The sequence below is a fragment of the Acartia tonsa genome, chromosome 1 (genome assembly GCF_053477335.1).
Source record: "Acartia tonsa isolate MP-2025a chromosome 1, ASM5347733v1, whole genome shotgun sequence".
Lineage (NCBI taxonomy): Eukaryota > Metazoa > Arthropoda > Copepoda > Calanoida > Acartiidae > Acartia > Acartia tonsa.
Window position 1 is genome coordinate 59,644,041 of NC_137260.1, and position 25,066 is coordinate 59,669,106.

The 25,066-nt window shown below is 32.8% G+C and overlaps 2 protein-coding genes across 6 annotated transcripts; both read right to left on the reverse strand.

The window, feature by feature from the left end:
• Positions 1-554: 554 nt before the first annotated feature.
• Positions 555-20,541, reverse strand: LOC145325248 (uncharacterized protein KIAA2013 homolog). 5 transcript variants are annotated; one of them, XM_080168191.1, is made up of 18 exons: positions 20,403-20,541; positions 18,810-18,922; positions 18,193-18,344; positions 17,660-17,742; positions 16,632-16,749; positions 13,342-13,445; positions 12,795-12,915; positions 11,996-12,185; positions 11,212-11,345; positions 10,490-10,651; positions 9,685-9,774; positions 8,978-9,089; positions 8,189-8,246; positions 6,988-7,101; positions 6,428-6,543; positions 4,768-4,864; positions 3,608-3,742; positions 555-831 (listed from the first exon to the last, which is right to left on the reverse strand). In XM_080168191.1, the coding sequence occupies exons 1-18, from the start codon at positions 20,456-20,458 to the stop codon at positions 810-812; spliced, it is 1,977 nt and encodes a 658-aa protein (XP_080024317.1). In that variant the 5' UTR covers positions 20,459-20,541; the 3' UTR covers positions 555-809. The 5 variants fall into 5 exon arrangements, with proteins under 5 accessions (XP_080024317.1, XP_080024309.1, XP_080024340.1 ...); XM_080168183.1 differs by lacking the exon at positions 555-831 and adding an exon at positions 2,435-2,596; XM_080168201.1 differs by lacking the exon at positions 555-831 and adding an exon at positions 2,465-2,588.
• A 62-nt stretch (positions 20,542-20,603) lies between these two features.
• Positions 20,604-23,704, reverse strand: LOC145328185 (uncharacterized). The gene is made up of 5 exons (XM_080171778.1): positions 23,689-23,704; positions 23,494-23,597; positions 22,507-23,054; positions 21,748-22,000; positions 20,604-21,058 (listed from the first exon to the last, which is right to left on the reverse strand). The coding sequence occupies exons 1-5, from the start codon at positions 23,702-23,704 to the stop codon at positions 20,879-20,881; spliced, it is 1,101 nt and encodes a 366-aa protein (XP_080027904.1). The 3' UTR covers positions 20,604-20,878.
• Positions 23,705-25,066: the final 1,362 nt, after the last annotated feature.

A 25,066-nucleotide genomic window follows, 5' to 3' on the forward strand; every position in this document is an offset into this window, starting at 1 on the left:
TTGTAGCGGCCAAACAGCTGGGCGTATTCTGTAGTACAGTCTATTATCTAATCCTAATAACAAGCAAATTAAGACCATTAAAGGAATCTGTATAGCTAATACTTAATTATGCTTGAGGTTCACGCAGCTCATTTTAATGCGCGAAAAAAAACATAACTGATTAAACGAGTTTTCTCTAGCTGGGCGCTTCTCTTGTGCTGTTTTGCATAAAGTGGTTACAAAAAACCATCTTTTGTACGTTTGACTTAATCCAATAATTCTACTAATACACAAAAACTTTTTATAATTTCTCTTGCTTTTTTTACTATTATATTATCATAAAGATGAAACATTTGGTAATAATTTTGGAAGTATATTAATATTTGAATAATTTATATATTTGGAATGTCCTAAAATGTTTTTCTAGTAGAATATTTTCAAATTAACATAAGATATTAATAATGAAAAAATGCATTTGGTAACTACAATAAAGATTTAAAACAGTATAACAAAATTGCTATTAATATCAAATAAGCAAAACTATAATCATATGTTAAACACCAATTTCCAATTACAAATAATGATAATACAATTATTTTAGATTTATATAACAAATAGGATAAATAATAAAATTGCACTTAAGTTGATGTAAAATTTTAAATATTAGAAAATATTACCCAAATACTAAATAATCCTAATAAATTGTCGCTAATATTTAAATTTACACAGACACTTGAATAAAAATTGAATTTCTATTCTAGGATTCAAATTTTGCATCTTAGATATTCTAAAATCTTCTTTGAGTTGAATGAAAATTTCTTAGCAGTCCTCTACTGGTAGTCAGAATATTTCCTATAAAAATTCCATAAAATTCATCAATTTAAATGTCAAAATTAAATAAAAGTAACAGTTAATAACATAATTAAGAGTGGAAATGAAAGAGAGAAAGTTGAACTTAAGAATTCATGCAATAAAATAAATTATAATATAAGCAGGCACATGCATATATGTTTTTGTATTCAGTTCTAAAATGAACAAGGATGACAACATCCATAAGTAGCGAAGCTCAAAAATTATGAAGGGATATCGGGAAAAAAATTAATATAGAGCAGTATTAGGGTACAATAAACATTAAACTTGATAAAATTAAGAAATCAAGAAACCTTTAAAATCACGCAACCTTTAAAATTCTGGCACCGCAATTAATAAACAAATCTTAATGAAACTTGATGGAAAAATGTTGAATAATGGCAAATTCAATCCCAGATAATTTCAGCCGTCAATACTGAAAAAAATAGAGAAAATCACAAAAACCTAAAAATTATAGGAATCGATCTAGCACCCCAATTTATAGACAAATCCAGTGTTGCGGATCCGCATTGATTGTATGCGGATCCGGATCCTCCAAATTTGGTCAGTGCGGATCCGGCTCCGGATCCAGATCCGACCGTATCCGAATCCTTGACAATAAAAATAAAATCACCAAATTTTTCAAAAGTATTTATTCTTTAATCTCGAAGTCAAAAATACTTTTAATTTTTAAGTCTGAACCTAAACCTTAAAGATTGGCTCTCATCACGAGAATGTCTGATTTTCAAAATTTGTAAGTGACTATTTTATATAAATTTAGGTAGATTTTTCCATAAATTTATACCCCAGGATCCGGATCCGCATTTTTTTGCGGATCCGGATCCTTGGACTCAAAATAATGCGGATCATTGCGGGTCCGGATCCGGATCAACAACACTGGACAAATCTTAATAAAACTTGGTGAAAATATGTAGAATGTAAAAATAATTAATCCATGAGAATTTGAGTCCTCTTTCTTGAAAACGAGTTGAGAAAATCACGAAAACGTAAAAATCTAGGAATCGATCTAGCACCCAAATATCACAGATGAAAAAACGATGTATATATTAGATGGGCATATATAATGGGAATCTTCACTAAATTTTTTAGCTGTCTTCCTTTTATAGGAGCCAAGAAAATCACGTTTCCCCCAACATATTTCCGACATACATACGGACAGACTGACATTTCAAATTTTAGAGTAGCTTATCTACTAATAACATTAACTATTTAAATTTTGATTAATCTTTTATAAGGTATTTTGTTTTTAAAAATATAAGTATCAAATAATCACTAAAGGAAGGGTGATTTTGTAGAGTTTATCGGGGCACTTATAACACTAATAAAAAAATTCATAGAAAAAGGTAACTAAGGCCTTGATGAAACAAATATCTAATGCTATACAATTAAAAAACTGCCATTTGTTACCCTGGTATAACATTAAATGTTTTTCAGTATCATAAAAGTCAGACTTATTTTTATTATATGTCATTCGTATTTATACAAGTTAAGCCTCCCGTAAGACCCGTTTCTATGAAGATATATTTAAAATGTCCTTCAAATCTTTGATGAACGATATTTCTACAACTATCAGCCCTTCCTTTTTTCCATTATAATTTCACTGATAAATGTATTTTTCTCACACTCTTACTGTAATTTGAACAATCGGATAAGATTAGGTTTTAAAGTGTATGTACAAGTGTTTGTGTAGGTGTGGAGTGCATGCCATTGTACATTAACTTGTCATCTACCGAATCGAACTGTGTAACTAAAGAAAATAAAAAGAACAAAGGTATAAACAAGGGTATGAGTATTGAGGATTGCGCAGCAAGAAAGGCAGAATGGAAAGCAAATAAAAGGCTATTAAAAAAAGGGTCTAACTTACTAAAAATTTCCAAATAATAGCACACAAACATAAAGCATAAACGAATACATGCAGAAAAGAATAATAAAATAAATAAGTCATGCACATTGTTGCTAAAATATCTAATATATGTTAATAAAAGAATGGTTCGGCTGCCTCCATGCTATTGCTAAAGAAAGACTTTTGAATAAATGTGGAGTATTAGGAGCTTGACTGCCGAGCCTTGCAATGAATAATCATAATATAAAGCTTGACAGATAAAAAAAAAAGTGTAATAAAAATACAATGCACCCTGTGATAAAGAAATTTCTTTTAATTACCCTTTAAAGGAATTAGCATAGGTCCATGTGCTATTATTGATTTGGCCTAATACAAAGTCAAATAAATTCAAGTCCCAAATAATCAAAATGATCCAAAATAACGTATTTAATAATAAAATAATATTTTTACTTAATAAGCAAATATAATATATTATTTTCAGAGAGATATTTTATCTGAAGAAAAACTATATATTGCCTAGAACTATCATTTTTTAAAATATAAATAATGTAGCTTTCACAAAATATTGAGGTAAATTAGATTCAGACAAAATATCCTTTCCTTTTCAAAAATGTATCAGGGGTGTAAATTCTGTACAAGATTTTTTTTCCCCTGCTGCAAAATATTTTCGGAACTCTTTATTTTATTCATCCCCCCCCCCCCCCCCCCAACCCTCTCCCATATATCTTTCTTGTTTTTCCCCCCAAGGAGGGTAAAAAAATGGAAACAATGTTTTTAGGATTGCTTTTTCTTCATTCCCCCCCCCCCCCTTCTACATTATTTTATTCCTCCCCCCCCCTTTAGCAGGGTATCCCATGCAGAATTATACACCCCTGAAATGTATATCATAATATAAAAGTAAAAAAGTTAGTTCACCTGATTCTATATTTATCCGGACCGGAGCAGTATTCATTAATGACTATTTTGAACAAGAACAGATGGAAAATAACAATAAGAGCTGCCATACACAACCAGAATATTAAAGGAAGGCCGCCCATACGATTTCCAGACCTTAACAACAAACAAATATGTAACAAGGATGATAACATCCATAAAAGCGAAGCTCTGAAACGGTGGGACAATAGGGCATTAACACTTGTATAGTTTCAGAACTGAATAATCAGAATATTAATGAATAAGAGTCGAAGCAAAATTGTAAGTAAATTTGTTGAAAAACTTCTTGATACAGGATAATGTTTATGGATATACTTAAATTTTTAGGACTTGATTATAGAATTGCTTTGTTTCTAATATTGTACTTTGTTGTCCCAGGAATCAGTATACCAAAAATTAGATCACCTAAAAAATTTTTGTTAAAGTAAAAAATCAACATGTTTAAAATGGACGTACGGACAATCTGTTAATGATTATAGAGTTGCTACGCTTTCTAAATCGTACCTAACTACTACAGAAATCACCATGCAAATACAAGACATATTAGTTTTTAAAAATTATTTTAATGATGAAGACAACTTTCTTCATTTGTTGTTTGTGTTCTTTGGACTGTTAAAAAGGGTTTAACGAATTAAATAATACAGTAAGTTGGAAATAATGATTATGATCTGTCTCTAATTCTATCAAAATACTAAGATATCAAGTTGTTTTTTCATTGTCCAAGTACTATTTAAATATTCAAAATCACAAGTTGATTGCTCTAATTTTTCTAAAGAATATTGTTCTATTTAATTAAACTAGGATGCTTTTCTGATAAGAGTAGCTAATATCCAGTTGTCTACAGTGTAATTGCGGTGTAAAGCGCGTCCATACGCCCGATAGACAACCAACCCTTTGATTGCACGACCAGTGTCTGGAAGTCCTAATTGTGAATGAGTTTCGCCTATATAATATATATCAATGGGCCATGGCATTCCGCCTACTCTTGCTATTGATGTTAAGCGCCTGACATAGCAACAGTAGGTATAGTTTTTAACGTCTCTAGTATGACCTGGTGTGATATAGACTCGAACCCGACACCTTCCCAGCAGCAATCCGACACTTCAAATACGCTAATGCCGCATTTATATGAATATGACTACCTGTGAAGTTCTAGAACATGCTGTTCATGAGCAGGAGCCTCTGCAACCTCTTTAACATGGATGGCATGCTTCAAATCATTCATATGCTCATGATCAGCTGAAATAGAGATTTCATTGTAAATTTTAGTTTTCTATTATTTCTCAAATGTATCAAATAAAATCATGAGAACCGCAGAACATCACTAGGTAACATATCCTCTGCTAGCAAATTGTTTTCATTCTTCTACTTGGCTGTGTCAATATTCCCGACACGTTTGGTTGATTTTCAAAGACCTAATTGAGAGTCGACACAAGGCCATTGGGATAGGTAAATACAGTTATTTAACCCTTTCCCCTTCTAGTATTATATTCTATTTTTTGTTATCCGATCAGTTCAGCGGTTAGCGAGATCCTTCTGTACACAGAGACAAACAGACATCCTGTTACTTTATTATAAGGATATGTATGTATAAAACAATTAAAAATCACGAGAGAAAAAACTGAAATAATGAGAGATATTTTAGTAACAATATCGATTTTTGGTAACTAGTAATTTTGATTAATTTTCTTAAGTTTAACAAAAAATCCTTCCATGGAAAGTAATTTTTGAATTCTATTGTTCAAAAGTTCCCTTTAACATTTCTTAAGAAACTAATAATAATTTTCTTTGTGTAAAATCTTTTCTTTAATCATTAATAAGATTAAAATTGTATTTTTATTTCTGATTAATTAATTTGACGCATGAAGTCTCTTTAATTCTAATTTATGCATAATTCAAAACAGGTAAGAAGTACTATTTAAAAAAGGATGACAACATCCATTGCTAGCGAAACTCAATGAACTATAGAGCAGTTTCATGAAAAACATTAAACTAAAAAAAGCACGAAACCTTGTAAGATTTATAATGTGAAAATCTAAGAATCGATCTAGCACATCAACTGATACGCAAATCTTTATGGAACTTTGTGGGGATATGTAAATTGTGAATTTATTTAATCACTAAAAATATCAGCTGTCTATCTCGAAAAAGAGTAAAGAAAATCACTAAAAACTAGTACAGACCAAACAATTGAAATAGGAGCGGTTAGAAAAACGTGCAATGTAATCTTTTTACGTAGACTATAAGATCCCTTTCCAATTATAAGTCTTGGTTATTTCAGATTAATAACGTAACGTCTTAATCCGGTTATTATGTATGAACGTAGCTTGTACAATTAAAATTACATGTATGTCCAGCTGTTGTCCGCTAGGAGAATAAAAACTAAAAGTCAATGGCTAATTTCGCTAAAGGAAAAGTATGTTGCGGGTAAAATCCGTAAACGTTGTGTGTTTTAAGTTAAAAACTGTAGTAGAACGATAAAAATTTATGTTAACTTAAAAAAAAATTTTTTGTCTATAGTTCTTTTCAATAAGAAATACACATAGTTTTCAATTTAGTGAATATTATCGTTCTACTATTATTTTTAAGCCTTAAAACACACACCTTTTCGGATTTTACCCGCAATCTACCTTTCCCTTTATTTTAAAATTATCCTTGTACCCTACCCAAAAGAAAGTTTCTATTTTAGTTGACAAAGAAAGATATTTTCTCTAGTCCACTTTGACCGACAGATGAACAAATTCGTTTAAGAACGGACGTTCACTGACTAAATGTAAGCTGCGCTGCACAAAATTAAACTACCTGTGATATAAAGGATGGCAGTGAGAGGATCTGTAAGTTTGACAGGGAACTTGACAGTTTGCACGCCAAGTTTGACAGGGGGATCCAAACATCCAGCATCACAACCGTAATAATCCCTGAAAAAAAACATAGTTATCATGTCTAGCATCGTTTTATAAACAGCTTTCCGCGGATATAAAATGTACAATCATTAGGATTAAAAAATTTTTTTTAGCCGCGAGATGTTGAAGGCACGGGCTAAAAAACTGGTATTAATCTTCCACTTTTTTTATAAAAAAAAATAGCAGCTATGCCGCTAGATGCTACTAGTGGCACTTGCGCAAAGTGGAAGGGGAGGTAAGTCGACCCTCCACTTTCAATTTTAATTTTAATAAATAAAAAAACATGAAAGGATGGCTTCATTTCTTTCCAGGATCAATGTAAGGTTCCCTAACCCCAAATAGGTATAAACCTGTAAAGGAGAACCATATCAGTCCCTAGAGGGTAGGGGCGAAGCCGCTAGTAATATAAAAAGCAGGAAAGCTACATCAAAAATTTTTCATTGTCTTCGCAATGTTCACCTGTTCTGTTTATCCAGACTGACAAAGATGGCTGCCTTGTTGTCCTCCATAACATGGATATTTATATTGATATGCGTACCATTTCCATAATTTACTCGTCTCACCATCAAATCTCTAAATAATGCAGGTTAATTACTAAATTAGGCAATTTACCTCATAGTGCATTGTTAAGCAATGAACCCCCCTTTTTCATTTAAAATAAATAGAAAATATCATTGGAAGGTAGTTCTTCGTTTATTATTATAGTTCAGGCTAGGTTAAAATGGGTACTGGGTTTAAAACCCTTGCAGGTATAGATGAAAATCTAATAAAAACTATTTTTCAATTTATTTTAATTAGGGGGACCCTAACCCTACGGGGCTACTCAATATTACCTACCTATTCGAAATGTACTTTGTGGGAAAGAACCGAGAATTATTAGGAATGCTTTCAGGATTTTGAGAGCACTTGTGTTTTCAATAGAGAAATAATCGGGTATAGTCCCTTTCGTAACATGGTCCCTTATGGGGCGATTCTTCGTATTTTTTACAGTAGCTTTTCTCCTATTTCTAGCCCCTGCGGGGGGCTCTAACCTTGCGGGGCCAATTACCCAACCCTGTGGGGCAATCACCTAATCCAATATAACCTAACCTACCCTAAAATAACCTATAAAAAGCCATTTTTAAAATACGACGAATCGCCCCTTATGGGGCGATGTTACACAAGGGACTATTCCCAAATAATCAATATTACTTTTATCAAGAACAGACTGTTATTATCTTTACAAAACTATTCTCAAAAAAATTCAGAGAAACATGGATAGGAAAGTGGCCGATAAACGAAAAAGCAACATGTAATTCATGGATTAGAATTCTCCTAATAAAATCAACCTAATACAAGCGATTTTTAAATATGTGATAGGATTTTGAGTTTTTTTCGCTCGTCATGGTTTGTCCTAGGACATACGCAGCAGTAGTGACACACGTCGGAGTGGACATTTAACCTAAAATAACATATTTTAAACCATTTTATAGGTTTATTAAATCCCTAACCCCGGCGTGGGGCTTATTTGTGTATTGTTATCTTGAACTAACCTAACCTGTATAGAAATACTTAATTTACTTAATATTTTTAACACTCCTCTGTGTTTGTCCACTCTGACGTTTGTCACTCCTGCATTTGTCTTGGAACCGTTTTTACCAAACATACTATTATACTATACCTGTGTAATTCATTTGGATGCACATTAAGCTCAAGATGCTGGTTGCTAAATTTCAATCCTAAAATCATATATTTTGTATTCATAGAATAAATCCCTTTTTATTTTCACCCAGAAACAAGGGACATGGATTCTGACAAACAATTCTAAGTGAAAATTGCCCTACAACGGACTTCCTTATTTCCACCCTACCCCCTTTCTTACCCACTTCCCTTTTGTCACACAAATAAAAATTTTCAGCTATAAAGGGTATTAATTTGCTGAATCACGGCCCCTGATTTTCACTGTACTCCCAAGTACAGGTAGTAAAAAATTGGAAAATTTTCTAAAAAAAAACTTAAAATGCATAAAATATAGGATCTTTTATGTCACATATGATACTAAAGTACTAGGTATGTACTTTTCTTTTCAATGGAAATTATCTTAAATAGAAATATTAGGTAAGAGATAAAATCAATATTCTACAGTTAGAGACAATATTGGACTTTTATTTCTCCAGAAACTAAAGTCTTAAAAATTGGATATTATTAATGATGGGACTTATTAGGAAACTATAAGCATTTATGCCAGGGATCTAAAGGGATAAGACAATGTTCGATAAATATGTACATCCCCAATAATGATACACAAAATTACCCCTTCTGTAGTGGTTGAAACGTTTAAACACTCAACTTATTAACCAACCAATCAAATTCCGTAAAAGTCCCAACGAATAAGAAACTTTATTATTAAACTTTGGGGACTATTGTAATGAACAGCCTAATGTCCCCTCCCTCTCTGACTTACACTAACCTGCCATTGACAGAAGCATTGCTTGGACAAGTCCATCGGCCCCAGCTCGAAGAAGGTTGTGACAGCCGATCTTCTCAAGTGTCAACAGCCAGTAATGAGCAACATTTAGCATCTAAAATTGATTTTAACAATGGTTAAATATTGAAGCGAGTAGGGTTGGGCCGGATATCTGGCCAACGATCGATATCCGGCAAATAACCGGATATCCGGCCGGATAACCGAAATTAAAAATCAGCCTGATATCTGGTATCCGGATAGTTTCATTATCCGGTATCCGACCTGATATTAAAAATGGTATCCGGCCCAACCCTAGAAGGAAGAATATGGTTATTATTAGTCATGAATTATTTAATCACAACAAAAGTACTACGAAATTATAAACGTTATTATTTTCAAAAAAAAGCTATATTCTGAGAAAATAATGAATAGCTAAATTGTCATCTAAATGTAATGAAAAAATAAAAGCTCTTTCGTACCTTTCTTTAAATTTTCTAACAAAAAATGTCATAGGATTGCTCCTAAACTGTGTCCCTGTTGGTCCAATTTAAATGATTAGGATTTTTTTAAGAATCCACCTCAGGTTGATTATAAATATTACAAGTAAAAGATTTAGAACAATTCGTCATCTTACATTTTCCACCAATGCATAATTTACTCAAGCCTTCATACGAAACAACTAATTTCTGAAAACCCATAACATAAATTACCTTTGCTTGTGTGTCTAAATCTGTCCAAAGATTTTTAGCGTCAAGGGTTCGAACCCCTGAATAACAACCCTCGGTGTAGCTCAGGTAACTCTGAAACAACCAGAAATATAGGTATTATTTTTTACATGAAAAAATATTTTGCTTCTAGTGCTCCTACCATTCAAAAATGGCGTCACTTTTTCGCAATATTCTGTAAAATTGTGTGCAAGCTTCCAGTAAAATGCGCTTACTAGGCCAAATTGTTCGTAATCATGCGTTTTTTAAAATATGCGTTTGGTCAAAATTAAGTAAAGTTTGACCTAATAAGCGCATTTGACTGGAAGCTTGCACCCAATTTTACGGAATATTGCGAAAAAAATGACGCTCTTTTATTTTCTTGGAAGAGTAAAAATGGCTCTATGACAGCCTCTCCAAGTAAATCTGTTGGGAAATAATGCATTCAATACGCCCCTAGCCTCTAGGGGCTTTGCCAAAAGAGATGATAAAAAAAGTTAAGGTGAAATTCGTAAAAAAAATAAGAAGGACCAAGGAAATCTTCTACAAAAAAAGGACCAAGGATATCTCCTACACAAAAAAAATGGGGGGGGGGGGTTGTTTTTTGGGGGGTTGGGGTGGGGGTGTCCCAACCCCCAAGAAAATAGCCTTAAACCACCACAGGACCTGTAGGTATATTCCCTGAAGAGTAGAATCCGATCGGTTCAGTGGTTACCGAGATCTTAAGCTTCAGACGGACGGACAGACATCAAGCTACTTTGTATTATAGATAAAGCAATTTGTCCTTTTGTTAGAATTAGAAAAAACTCACCAACAATTCTGACCGCTTAGAGTTTGATATATCTGAATGTAGCAGTGTTTGTGTTTGTGACAGAACATAGTAAATAGTGGCGTTGATTCTGTTCCCGTTGATGGCGCCGTCAGCGTAGGACCAGGAGATACCAAATCCAGAGGACCACAGGCTTTGCCAGGACTAAAAGTATTTTCAATACATTATTCATTCTTTACGGTGACATAAATAAATTTAGACACCTGCCCTACTCGGCGAGGTTGGGATAAAAATGAGGAGCTCCTATCCCTATGAGACAGCGTGTCAAGTCATAATTTACTTGAGAGTGCTAGCTCTAGTGGCCATGCTACAGTGTCTCGTTCTATTCCATGATGGCAAAGGTCCAAACAATAATTAGAATATTCATACTAGAATGTCTATCTTTACCAAAAAAGCCGCTTAATTTAAGGCTGAAGTTAATCTTTTCTTCAGGGTAGCTTTATAATAATTTAGGTTGGTCAGGTTTTTAAATCTGTTAAATTAAAATTAGACAGACCAATAAAGGAAGTTGGTAGGTAATAGATAACAATATTTGTCTTTCAAAAAAATGTCAAATTAAATAGTAAATACTATACTATATAAAAGGGGGAGTGATCTACTAATATAATACAATAGAATAAGAATAATAACATCTGAATAGTACAAGCTAAAGGTTGACTGTGAGTTATTAAATAAAACTTGAGCTTATTCTTTGGATTTTTTACCTTCGTATGTAAATCTACCAGAACTTGGAAGGTCATAGAAACTGCTTTCTTAACTTCATTAATAGCTTTAGCTTCTAGTTGTTCTTTCATAACTTCCAAGTCACTTTCTTCTGTTATCTCTTCATAAACAATACCTTAAAATACGAGAATATCGAATTTTATAGATTCTGAATGATTTCTTAAATTGTGCTAGTTTCTATGCTGTAAATGAAACACCAGCGCCTTCACCTCCATCATCAATGTTTATGTGTGTGTGTGTGTGGGGGGGGGGGGGGGGTGATGTTATAACCGATTTGTCGACTTGTGATAATATAACAACATTTACATTTATTAAGATTCAAAAAGGAAAGCATAGTAACTAACTTTAAAATAATCTTCCACAAATATCTTTAAGCAAGAAAAGACGTAATACAAAATCTAAGAATAGGCAATCAATCAATAAAAGGGATAGTTGTATGAAGTGCATTTAACAAGTTTGATTTGAAGCATAAGTTACAAGAATACCATCTGACATATATAATTTTATATTACAAAAAATAACAATCAATTAGGCTCCACCAAAATAGTTTTCATGCTGTTTTTGTTAAAACAGAACAGCCATATAAGATGCATAAATCCAAAAAATATATTTTTAAGTCTTGATATCTTTAAAACTACCTGGTAGAAAATTGAAATTCTTTTAAATTTATGTCCCATAGATGTAGTTTAAACTATTGAACGTTCACTAAATTCAAGTTCAAATGCACTTCGTGCAACTAACACTTTTTTTGCTAAATTGACAAACCTGTCAACACCCTGATGCTAGTGGTCATCCTGGGGGCCACCTCAATATTTGACTCCATCCGCTTGCTCACAATACTGACCAGGTACCGACTTTTCTCACCGGACAGCTGGCCGGTCACGTGGTTGCGGTCACCGGAGACTTGACCGGTGACTATGGTGTAGGTTGCTCCACCTTCCCCATGCTCGATAACCTAGAGAATAAAGTTTCTATTAATTAAAGAGCAATCTACGGTGCAAGGGAAGAAAACGAAGTAGCGGGTTTTTACCGTATTTTCATAGTATCTTTATCCTATTTCTAGCCCCTGCGGGGGGCTCTCTAACCCTGTGGGGCAATCATTAACAATTACCTTACCAAACCTAAAATAGCCTACAAAAAGTTACTGTGAAATGAAAAGACGATGTTTTCTTTCCATGATCCCAATCTACCATACAATGTATAAAGAAGTCTGTCTGTAGTAAGTCTCCTTGAAACTTGAGATTTCACTCCACGAGATATGAAAATGATTATACAAACAAATTTACAACTATCGGAACATAACAGTTTGATATCAATTAAAAGGTCATATATGGAAATAATAATACAAACAAATTTACAACTATCGGAACATAACAGTTTGATTTCAATTAAAAGGTCATATATTTTACGTCTGAAGCTTAAGATTTCTATAACTACAGAACCAATTGAGATCTCCATTTAAGGGAAGCTTCACATAGGCCCTAGGATGGTCTTAGCCTATTTTGCTGCTCTCCTTCCACTAAGCGCTAAGGGCATAGCCTCTAGAAAATCAAAATGCAATTACTTTAGTTTTTGAAGTAGCATCATCCCACTGATAGATGCCAAGTTTCTCTAGGGATAGTTGGGCTGCTTTTTCTCCTGGATTGTAAACCTTAATCTCCTGCACCAACACTCCATGAAGCTCCCTGAAAAAGAATAAAATAAAAATAACAATTTAAGAAAAAGCATTTAAATGTATTCCTAGGTAATGTTCTACAAATAAGAAAATTCCTACATATTCAGAGGTGTATTTTCTGCATGGGATACCCTGCTAAATAGGGAGGAGGGAATATGTAGAAGGTGGGGGGGGGGGGGGATTAGGAAATTAAAAGTCCTAAAAGCCTTTTTTTCCATTTTAAAACTAGAAAAATGTGTGAAGACATTTTTTATTTTTCCCCCTAATTGGGGCAAAAAACATGGCGTGGAAAAAATGAAATATTTTTCAGCAGGCGAAAAAAAACTAATCTTGTGCAGAATTTACACCCCTGTACACATTTTTACATTTAACTTTTGTTACTCTTAGTTTCTTTATTTATTAGATAGTTGTAATTTCAATTTTCCTAAATGTTTACCTGTGTGCAAATACTGTGGAGGTAACTGTGACAGGATTTTCTGGAGATTCCTCCCAGGAATGACATTGTACAGTGGTCACCTTTCCTTCTGTATAATCTGTTACCTGAATATTTTAGGTTCTTTAAGTTAAAACTAATTTTAAGCTACAATAAGGCAATTTTTTATATTTGTTGAATATGTGAGATTTAGTATTCTTTTACATATCATATTCATATAATATAATTTGGGCCACCTGCCATACTCAGCGAGGGTGAGGTAACAAAGAGTAGCTCCATTGAGACAACGTGTCAAGGCATAATGTACTTGAGCGTGGAGCTTGATATCCCTAGGACAATACTAAAAAAGTGTCTCGTCCTTCTCCATGACTACTTAGGTCCAAACACTAGGAAACAATGGCTACACACACACATATATATTTACACACATATAGGCATTTCAATAGATAAGGGGGGGGGGGGAGTTTGAACAGTTATAGGAAATGAAATTCAGTATAAAAGTTTGGGAGGGCCGTGTGGGCTTGTTTTTATAGTTATCAACCTAATTCTTTTTGTAGGCTCTCTTATATGACTGGATGTACACATAAAACTTTGAAAATTGAATTTTGGGACTTTCCTTCTTGGGGCTTGTGGAGCACAAAAACCCCCCAAACGCTAAAAATATGAGTTCTGAGCTTATTTTTAAAGATATCAACCTGATTTTTAAAAAATAATACTCTTTTAACATAACTGAATCAACGAACCATTACAGATTTCATTTTGAGACTTTCCTTCTAGGGGCTTGTGGAGCAAAAGATCCCCCAAAACACTAAAAAAATGAGTTCTAAGCTTATTTTAAAAGATATCAACCTGATTTTTCTTAAATAATACTTTTTTAACATACCCAAATCAACGAACCATTACAGATTTCATTTGGGACTTTCCTTCTAGGGGCTTGTGGAGCAAAAGACCCCCAAAACACTAAAAACAAGAGTTCTAAGCTTATTTTTAAAGATATCAACCTGATTTTTTTAATAATACTTTTTTAACATAACCGAATCAACAAACCATTACAGATTTCATTTTGGGACTTTCCTTCTAGGGGCTTGTGGAGCAAAAGACCCCAAAACCACTAAAAATATGAGTTCTGAGCTTATTTTAAAGATGTCAACCTGATTTTTTTAAAGAAAACTTTCTTAACATGCCTGAATTAAGGAACCATTACAGATTTCATTTTGGACTTTCCTTTTAGGGTCTAGTGGAGCAAAAGACCCCCAAAAACACTAAAAATTTGAGTTCTGAGCTTTTTTTTAAAGATATCAACCTGATTTTTTTAAAATAATACTTTTTTAACATAACCGAATCAACGAACCATTACAGATTTCATTTTGGGACTTTCATTCTTGTGATTTGTGGAGCAAAAGACCCCCAAAAACACTAAAAGTATGAGTTCTGAGCTTATTTTTAAATATATCAACCTGATTTTTTTAAATAATACTTTTTTAACATAATACTTTTTTGGGGTCTTTTGCCCCACTAGCTTCTAGAAGGAAAGTCCCTAAATGAAATCTGTAAAAGTTACCAAGTTCGGTTATATTAAAAAAGTGTTCTTAAAAAAATCAGGTTAATATCTTTAAAAATAAGGTCAGAACTAATATTTTTAGTGTTTTGTGGTTCTTTTGCTCCACAAGCCCCTAGAAGGAAAGTCCCAATATTTTTAGTGTTTTGGGGGTCTTTTGCTCCAGTAGACTCTAGAAGGAAAGTCCGAAAATGAAATCTGTAATTGTTTCTTAGTTTGGTTATGAAGAAGTATTATTTTAAAAAATCAGGTTGATGTCTTTAAAAATAAGCTCAGAACTAATATTTTTAGTGTTTTGTGGTTCTTTTGCTCCAAAAGCCCCTAGAAGGAAAGTCCCAAAATGAAATCTGCAATGGTTCCCTAATTTGGTTATGTTTAAAAAGTTTCCTTAAAAAATCAGGTTGATATCTTTAAAAATAAGCTCAGAGCTCATATTTTTTAGTGTTTTTGGGGGTCTTTTGCTTCATAAGCCCTTAGAAGGAAAGTCCTAAAATTAAATCTGTAATGGTTCTTTAGTTCGGCGGCTATGTTAAAAAAGTTTCCACAAAAAAATTAGGTTAATATCTTTGAAAATAAATTATTTTAAAAAAAAGCTCAGAACGCATATTTTTAGTGTTTTTGGGGGTCTTTTGCTCCACAAGCCCCTAGAAGGAAAGTCCCAAAATGAAATCTGTAATGGTTTGTTGATTCAATTATGTTAAAAAAGTATTATTTTTAAAAAATCAGGTTGATATCTTTAAAAATAAGCTCAGAACTCATATTTTTAGCGTTTGGGGGGTTTTTGTGCTCCACAAGCCCCAAGAAGGAAAGTCCCAAATGAAATCTGTAATGGTTTGCTGATTCAATTTTGTTAAAAGAGTATTATTTAAGAAAAATCAGGTTGATATCTTTAAAAATAAGCTCAGATCTCATATTTTTAGTGTTTGGGGGGGTTTTGTGCTCCACAAGCCCCAAGAAGGAAAGTCCCAAAATGAAATCTGTAATGGTTCGTTGATTCAGTTATGTAAAAGAGTATTATTTTTAAAAAATCAGGTTGATATCTTTAAAAATAAGCTCAGAACTCATATTTTTAGCGTTTGGGGGGTTTTTGTGCTCCACAAGCCCCAAGAAGGAAAGTGCCGAAATTCAATTTTCAAAGTTTTATGTGTACATCCAGTCATATAAGAGAGCCTACAAAAAGAATTAGGTTGATAACTATAAAAACAAGCCCACACGGCCCTCCCAAACTTTTATAATGAATTTCATTTCCTATAACTGTTCAAACTTCCCCCCCCCCCCCCCATAGCATAATACCAAAGATATTACATCATGGTTATACTTTTTTCAATGTTGGTTCTATGATGAAACAGGACAGCCATATAAGTTGCATATATCAAAAAAATATGATTTTCAAGTCTTAATATTTTAAAAACTTTAAAAATATGCAGTTTCACTTCGTGCAACTACCCCTTTTTGTATTTGTTGAATATGTGAGACTTAATATTCTTTTACATATCATATTCATATATATCTAGGCATTTCAATAGATAGAATAATAGAATATCATGGGAATACTTCTACAATGAAAATATTGGGATTATTTCACAGATCGATTTATTTCTAGGTAAACGTTTATTTTCAAGTTGACATCTACATATTACTTTCTTTTCATATATTTTATGGGTAGGCTTCTTCTTCCCATTTTACGAAACAAGTACCAAATTTTTTTTAATACCTACCTATTAAATTTCTTTACCTGTCCACTAGAAACTTCTGAACCCTCCTCCAAATAAACATGGACTAAAGGTTTAAAATTTACAGCTATAGAGAGGGTGCGCTTCGCTTTGATGTGCATCAACCCATCATCTGACACGCTGAAAAAAACAAACTTTTTTTAGTCAAAAATATTGCTAATTGTTTGGTCCTTTTAAAGCTTTTACCCCGAAGATGCAGCTAACACCAAAATCCAGTAAAGGGAGGAGTAGGTTGCGCTAAAAATCCGTAAAGCTTGTGAGTTTTAAGTTAAAAACTAAAACAGTAGTAGAACGATAAAAATTTAAGTTAACTTTTGAAACAAAAATTTGTCTATAGTTCTTTTCAATAAGAAATACACATATTTAGTGAATATTACTTTTCTACTACTATTCTTAAGCCTTAAAAACTCGCACCTTTACGGATTTTTAGCGCAACCTACTCCTCCCATTATCTAGATAACTTTAGATCAATGTACCCTAATATAAATATTTACCTAAGGCCATGGTAACCATTGCCAACATAATGTATCCAGTCTGGTGGCAGCTCTACACCATATTTACCTGAGGCCATGGTAACCATTGCCAACATAATGTATCCAGTCTGGTGGCAGCTCTACACCATATTTACCTGAGGCCATGGTAACCATTGCCAACATAATGTATCCAGTCTGGTGGCAGCTCTACACCATATTTACCTGAGGCCATGGTAACCATTGCCAACATAATGTATCCAGTCTGGTGGCAGCTCTACACCATATTTACCTGAGGCCATGGTAACCATTGCCAACATAATGTATCCAGTCTAGTGGCAGCTCTACACCATATTTACCTGAGCCCATGGTAACCATTGCCAACATAATGTATCCAGTCTGGTGGCAGCTCTACACCATATTTACCTGAGGCCATGGTAACCATTGCCAACATAATGTATCCAGTCTAGTGGCAGCTCTACACCATATTTACCTGAGGCCATGGTAACCATTGCCAACATAATGTATCCAATCTGGTGGCAGCTCTACACCATATTTACCTGAGCCCATGGTAACCATTGCCAACATAATGTATCCAATCTGGTGGCAGCTCTACACCATACTCGTCCTTGTTTTCTTCCAACTTAAAATAAAAAACAAGATTAGCTTTTTAAAAATCTTATGCCTTTAAAAAAAAAGATTACTGTCTTACTATGTAAAGACATGCAATTCCTCATTACGAAGGTCCTAAATGTTGATTAGACGATTCCACTACGAATAAAAATACGCCAAACTCAAAAAGAGATCACTATAACATCCCAATGTGTGACTAAAACACTTTTTTCAAGACCACTGTTTTAGAGGTCCCAACGGCCATACAAATGATCTAACTATGAAAGAAGTGAAACCTTTATGCCTTTTTTCCAAAAAGGCATAATAAGATGGATTATTTTGTTATCTTTTGTATACTTGACCATTGAATTGAATGTTTTGCAACGGTTTTATACTAGTATTGCATAATTGGACAATATTGTACTAGTAAATATTTCAATTGTAAATTATGAGTTGTTTGGACTGAATAAAATCTATTTACCTGGAATGTTTTGTGTGCATTATATTGATTAATAAGAGTTGAGAATTTAGCAAGTTTAGTTTGAACACAAAGTGCACCAGCCTCCAGATCCTGGACAGGAGTGCGGCCAAGCAACCTGTTAACCGTGCTAGGGCCGATGTAGTATAATATCACTGAAGTAAAAAAGTTTGTTATGAGAGATAAAGAAAAGTAACGTCATGTTTTTATATTATTTTGCCAAAAGCTATTAGTTCTGAAAACTTTTAACATAACTATTTCAACTTACTTAATATCATTATAAATATTTATTATTCTTGTGTGTCTTTTGACTTTTAATTAGTGTCTACTTAAACTTAACAAACACTTTACTTATGAAACTTAAGCGGAATTTATGATAAAACCAAAAAATCTCACAAAAAAATAATTTATTTTCAATTCTGAATTTCATCCTCATAGCTTTGGGTCTTAGTCTGAATAGAGACAAATAAATATTTAAATAAGGCAGTTATTGTAAGTAAATCAATGAATATCAAGTAAGTATACTTAATCCTACCCGAGATATAGAGTAGTTCACCAACATAAAAGGATAATATACTAGACTTTGACATAAATAAAAAAATATTTTTTTTTAAACTGACCTAAAACTATGAAAAGAAGGAGTACAGCCTTTCTGTAAGATATGTTACCATCAAGAGCACGCTTTATCCGGCGCCCAATTTCTACAAATTCATTCATCCTCAACCCATCTATGCTGAAATTCAAATAAAAATATGTAGAAATGTATAAAAGTTATAAAACGATTACATATGAAAAATATAAAAAATAATACAATTTAAGAACAATTTTTGTCAACAATAGACTTAAAATCTTAATAAAATACTCTGAACATTTAACCAAGGGAAACATTCATAAAGGAAATTTTAGTTACTTTGATGCTTTGTGAAGTTAATACAAACTTAAGGTTTTGAAAGTTTTAATTTTTAAGCAATATTGTAGAGTTATAACAAGGGGGTACACAGTTGCTTTATAGGGGTACAATATGGAACTGTGAAGAAACGGCGTCGCAACCGCCAAAAACCGCCGAGAAAAGGCAAAAAAATTCGGCGGGAAACGGCGGTTTTCGGCGGTTGCGCTGCCGTTTCTTCACAGTTCCATATTTTACCCCTATAAAGCAACTGCCATGCAAAATCTAAGACCTGTAACTCTTTTTTTAAGTTGAGTTCCTTTGTTGACTTTTAGTTTTGGTTTCAAAAAGTGTCACTTTCGCCCCTCCCCCCCCTTTTTTGGTGAGCAAAGAAAGTTTTTTTGTCGCTCTAATTTGCAATCATGATTGCCTTTGACCCCACATTTTCTTTTATATTGATTTATTCAAAGTATTTGATATGCGTCGTTTTTACACTCAACATTTTTGAGATTTTAGTTTACTGGACTAAGTTGCTAAACTCTACATCATTCAAATATAAATATTCCTCAACAAATATATAGGAATAAAACATAAATAAATATTTCAATTAAAAACAAACTCTTTTGTTAAAATAATAATGCAAATCACACAGAAAAAGAGAAAATATTTTAATTAAATGCGAAAGTTTCTTTTGTTAGTTATACAATAGATTTGCAAAGAAATATAATTTTGTTTATAAAAATGGCACTTCTTTTACACTTCACAAATTGAGTGGTTTTATCACATTTATTATCAACATTTACATTGCATTGTTCAAATACATAACTAAGTTTTATATTTTTTTTATCAAAGTCAACAGAAAAAATTTTAAAAAAGGGGGAAGGGGGAGTCATTTCATGTATCTCGATAATTAAGGTTTAAACTACACATTAAAACACTAGAAATATAGAGATTTTTTTCTAAGTGAATTTATTTCTCTGCAAGCATTTCATGTTATAAATCGTAACCAGGGACTGGGGAATGATATTCTGACAAACAACTCTAAAGGAAAATTTCCTCACAACCCCCTTCCCCTTTTCTCCCCTTCTTTCCCGCCCCTCTTCAATTACATAACAAAAACAAATACTTAATAAGGTTTCGTGATTTTTTTTGTAGAATTGTTGGTTAGAATAGCTACCCCTGATGGTAACAGATACCATTGTTTGGACAGCTAAGAATTAAATCTATTTCTATATGACCTCGTTATAAAACTTTCTAGTTCACTTTACAAGTATATAGCATTATTAAAACCTTAATAACGAGATTTACGCAGATACAAACTACATACCTTGAGAGGCTGAAAAAATGGATGTTGATCCAATCATTTGGTGTTTTACATTCCATTTTGGATACTTTTAGATTTGACCTAACCTATCTATTTATTCACATTCTTTTTTTTTAAACTTCTTAATCTTTTAATTGCACAAAGTAACTAAATCTACTAAAATCTATTTAATTTTCTAAAGTGTATATGAACAGGTGTGCTTATGGTAATTTGAAAAGCAATACGAAAAATTAAAGTAAAATATATTAGGACAAAATAAGTTGTTTCGGATTTTTTTTGAGAAAGACAACTTTACAATAAAAAGGTTTTTTTTTAAATCTATGTATTATTTGAAAATTACTTGAACTTAAAAATATTTTTAGTCATTTTAGGATTTTGCTTCTTAAACCTTAAAACGGACTTAGTAACACAAAAGAGAATATTTTTTGAATCATTCCATACCTAGCACTTTTAGGTACCTAGTAAATAATTAAAATAAATCACATTTTTTTAGCGGCGTCACAAACAAGTTCACAAGCCCTTAGTAGATTTTCTTTTGAATAATAGGCAATAGAAATTCTGAAGCAGTGGGAGTAATCCGCAGAGGCATAGTCTGTTATTTCAGCATGGGGGGTGGCACGACTTCCATTCAATACATTTACGTCTTTTTCTTGTAAAACCTTAAAGTAAAGCTATTATTTATCATTCTATCCCATAGCAAATACTAGTGGCTACGCCCCCTAGAGGCCTCTTGGGGCACTTGATAGAAGAGGGGGTGAGTTTCATTCGACCATCAACTTTCCATAATAGTTAATAAAAAATAATTGAGGGGATATTTTTTCAAGGGTGATTTTATTGGGAAACGTCTTCCCTGGACATATAAGAATCTTCACTGTAAAGGAAAACCATAACGTTCCAGCGGTTTGCGTGATCTTAAGGTACACACAGAGAAGCAGACATCGACATCCCATTACTTTTAAATAAGGATTTTAAAAAAACATGAATAAATTTTGTTTAAATTCCAATAACAAAAGTGTTTAGGTAATAATTTCAGTAGAAATATGTTGTACCTACTATTGTTAACACATGCTAATTCTAATAATATTACCTACTTAATTATCTTAGTCTTAACTAATAAGTACCTAGTTTAAATAATAATGTACATGTGCTTTATCATCGACAAAAATTTTCAAGTTTTAGTTTTACAAACAAAAAAATGAGGCATCTAATAAACTATTGTGGTTTTGTTTCATAGTATTATTTTTAACATTTCCCATCCAACCACCAGCATATAAATAAATTAGGGAAAGTTGGTTAGGAAAAACACCTATTGGGGAAAAACCTGAAGGGAAGCGACTAATCAACTTACCTCACAAAACTTTTTCACATTTTGGTTGGTGGCCACCCAAAGAAAATATCCACCCTTCGCATGGCTAACCGTCCACCCAGCAGGCAAATTATTTGCCAGGTAATCATGAACCAACTGCATTCTCTCTCCATACAAGCTCCTCAAAAAGTTGAGGTTGTTCTGAATGTCGTCGTCTTGTAAGAGTTGTGCTATGATTCCAGATGTATAGTTGTTGATTGCGCCACCAGAAAGTAAAAATCCACAATTTGTGTATCTAAAAGATTAACTTATTAGGATTTGTAAAAAAAATACTAAACCATTAAACTTTTCCTCGTCTTTTGTTCTACTTTCAATAAAGTGATTTCAGTAAAGGAGCGAAATCGTTCATTTAACTTTTCAGGGAAGCTTGCTATGGCAGCTATGATGATTAAAAGCTTTTTTAAACATGTTGAATTTTACCCAAAAAATGTTTTAATCACTTAGTTAAGGCTAATCTTTTATCGACTATACCTACTAAAAACTATTTTAGAAATATTTGTAAAGAAATGGTACTTCTTGACCCAGCTTAATGATACCTATTTATTTATCTAAGGTTATACGTATAAGGAAATGTAAAATTATAGAAATTAATCCTATTTTGTTGGCCCCGAAGAGCAGTTCCCCTTAAAACCAAACAAGCTTTTCCATCACGGTTCAGAGCCTGATTTTACCCAAGGGGAACAGGATTCGGAGCAATGATGAAAAACTAATAAACATAAACAATAAAAATTACTGCAGTACCTTGGCACAAGAGAATGGGGGACTTCCAGCCAACCTAATCTGATTCCAGGTGACAATATCTTGGAAAATGTTCCATTTGAGATGACCAACTTATTTTCTTTTCCGCACAAAGCCTTCAGTCTTGAAAATCTGGGCACAGAGTGTTCATATTTGAGAAGATTATACACATCATCACAGATAACCAGCATATTATACTTTTCTGCTATTGATATAACCCTTCTTCCCACAGCCTCACTGTAACAAATACCTGTTGGGTTATGAAAAGTTGGTATGGTGTACAACATACACGAAAATCTTCTACTTTCCCTCTCCATAGCCTCGTCTCTGTATTTAGCCACAGCCGCTTCAAGCTTATCACAGTCTATTCCATCGCTGGCTAAGTCTATTGGTACAACATTGAGACCAAGATCCCCGCGAAGGATATTTAATGCAATAAAGTAGGTAGGATTTTCGACAAAAACTGTAGCTTTCCGGTCAACAAGAATGGAGGCTGTCAAAGCCAGTCCGCTGGTTGCTCCTGTAGTCACAATAAGCTCCTCGCTTTCAACCTTAAATTAGTTCATGATTTCATTATATATCTTACTTAAAAATTCTCTCGGAGCTTCGCCCTACGAATGGGTTAAGGAGCAACTCTCTATTTATAATTTGTTAAGAATTCTACTGATCAGAAAAAATAGCATACCTAGTAGGTGTTAAAGTCACAAAAAAAGCAAAATAGATTCTACTAATACCACATTTTCTTTTTAAATAACACAAAGCCAGGAATAAGGAATAACCAACAAGCAAAATAAATCTAAAAACATATTTGGGGGGCAAATGGAGAGGTCGTCAATTTTACGATGTGTTGCCCCCCAACGACAGCTGAAAAACACGTATAGGTTTCGTGATTTTCTTCCGAATTAATTTCGTTATTGGTATGAGCTGACACAAAGCACTTAATTTCTTTGCAAAAAATATGAATTTTTAAATTACCTACCTAGTACCTACCTTATCCCCGTAATTCTTTGTAAGAAACTGAGCCAAATTATTTCTGAATGAGAGAATTCCTTGTTCTGGCCCGTACTGAAATAAAGTTCCCTTGGATATCTCTCCTGAATCAAGTTAGGCATACTTACAGAAAATTATTTGTTGTTATTTGGAGTTCTTTTGGCAAAATGGTTCGATTTATTCAATTAAGTTTACCTAGTACCCACTGCATTATGCACAACAGAGAGGTAACAACAATTTAAAACCGCAATAAGTCCTACTGTTAATTAATCATGATTTTGTAGTTGATTTAAGTAGGATACCTGCCAGACTCAATCTAGAGAAAGGTAATAATGAATTGAAGAAGCTCCGGTTAGGAAAGAGTTTCTGACAACAAATTAAGTTTAATTGTCCATCTGATATTAAGACGTGAAGTTCATGTAGAAACATCCCTAACACCCTATGGTTGTGTCTCCTCCCTAACTTGATCTATGAATTTATTTAAATATGCCTTTCCTTTCATTCGTTCAGCAGTTCCTCTTGAAAACATCTCAGGTAGTTTTGTAAGAATTTCAGGTCCAGGTGCACCTTTCAAAATGGAATTTAAATTATAAATAATCATAAAAAGTATTGCTTGATGTCTACTTTTAGTTTAGTGATGTAAAATTGTCATCTTTTAACTGGAACCCCTTATAATTTGTCCATTTGTATTTTTTTTTTTTTTATCAAATGATTATTTACATTGACATATGAATCTCATGAGAATATATCTTTAGGTATGTCCTGTACTTTCAGAATTAAGAGTACAAATGAATTTTAATTTACCCAGTCCATAATAAATTTTTTCAGTATGGCTTTGAAACCGCTGGATTAGAACCGGTTCAAAGCCATTATGAAAAATCATGTATAGCCTTCGGCCCCTATGACTACCAAAACTGGTTTTATTCTTATAATTTTAAATTTTAATATCAGCGGAAAGATGTCTATAAAGCAAAAAATAAATAACAGTTCCTGTTCCAACTTTGCACAATACTTTATCAAAAATATTTGTATCTAATTCTATACCATTACCTATAGACAAATCAAGCATTGCATCTGGATTTTTAGCAGAAAACAAATGTTCTGCAGTATCCAAACAATCCCCTGACATTTTATTTAGATATTCTTAATTCTATTTAATTTCAGTAACTGTATTACATACTTGTGGTCTGAAAATATAAAATTTTGTAAAAACAATCTAAAACAATTTACATAACTAGGTATACACTAAAAATTCTAAATTTTACAAAAAGATTTATCAAAATTCATGTTACAAAATTAAGTTAAGTACAGTGTAATAAAACATTTATTAAAACAATGTTAAAACCAGGAATTTAATTTTTAAGTGATTTTTTTAACTAACATAATCAGACATCTGATTAAATTGAATAGGAGCATCAAAAAACATTTATAACACATCAAAAAAAAAACATCTATTGTACTGTATACATGTGATACATCTTACAGTTTAGCTTAGGTTAAACAAGGGAAATCTAGCCTATACCAGTTTCGAGTCCCCCGATTATGATAGACATGCTTTGTAATTGTTTTTTTT

Excerpts from the sequence above, each read along its gene's own strand:
- LOC145325248 (XM_080168183.1), bottom strand. The coding sequence starts at position 20,458 with ATGGAATGTAAAACACCAAATGATTGGATCAACATCCATTTTTTCAGC. Across the intron at positions 11,346-11,995 it reads TAGCATCAGGGTGTTGACAG|GTATTGTTTATGAAGAGATA; the intron begins GTTTGTCAATTT and ends TCGTATTTTAAG. Across the intron at positions 9,775-10,489 it reads CTAAGCGGTCAGAATTGTTG|AGTTACCTGAGCTACACCGA; the intron begins GTGAGTTTTTTC and ends TGGTTGTTTCAG.
- LOC145328185 (XM_080171778.1), bottom strand. Across the intron at positions 23,055-23,493 it reads CAAAGAATTACGGGGATAAG|GTTGAAAGCGAGGAGCTTAT; the intron begins GTAGGTACTAGG and ends AACTAATTTAAG. Across the intron at positions 21,059-21,747 it reads ATGTGAAAAAGTTTTGTGAG|GTTTTACAAGAAAAAGACGT; the intron begins GTAAGTTGATTA and ends CTTTACTTTAAG.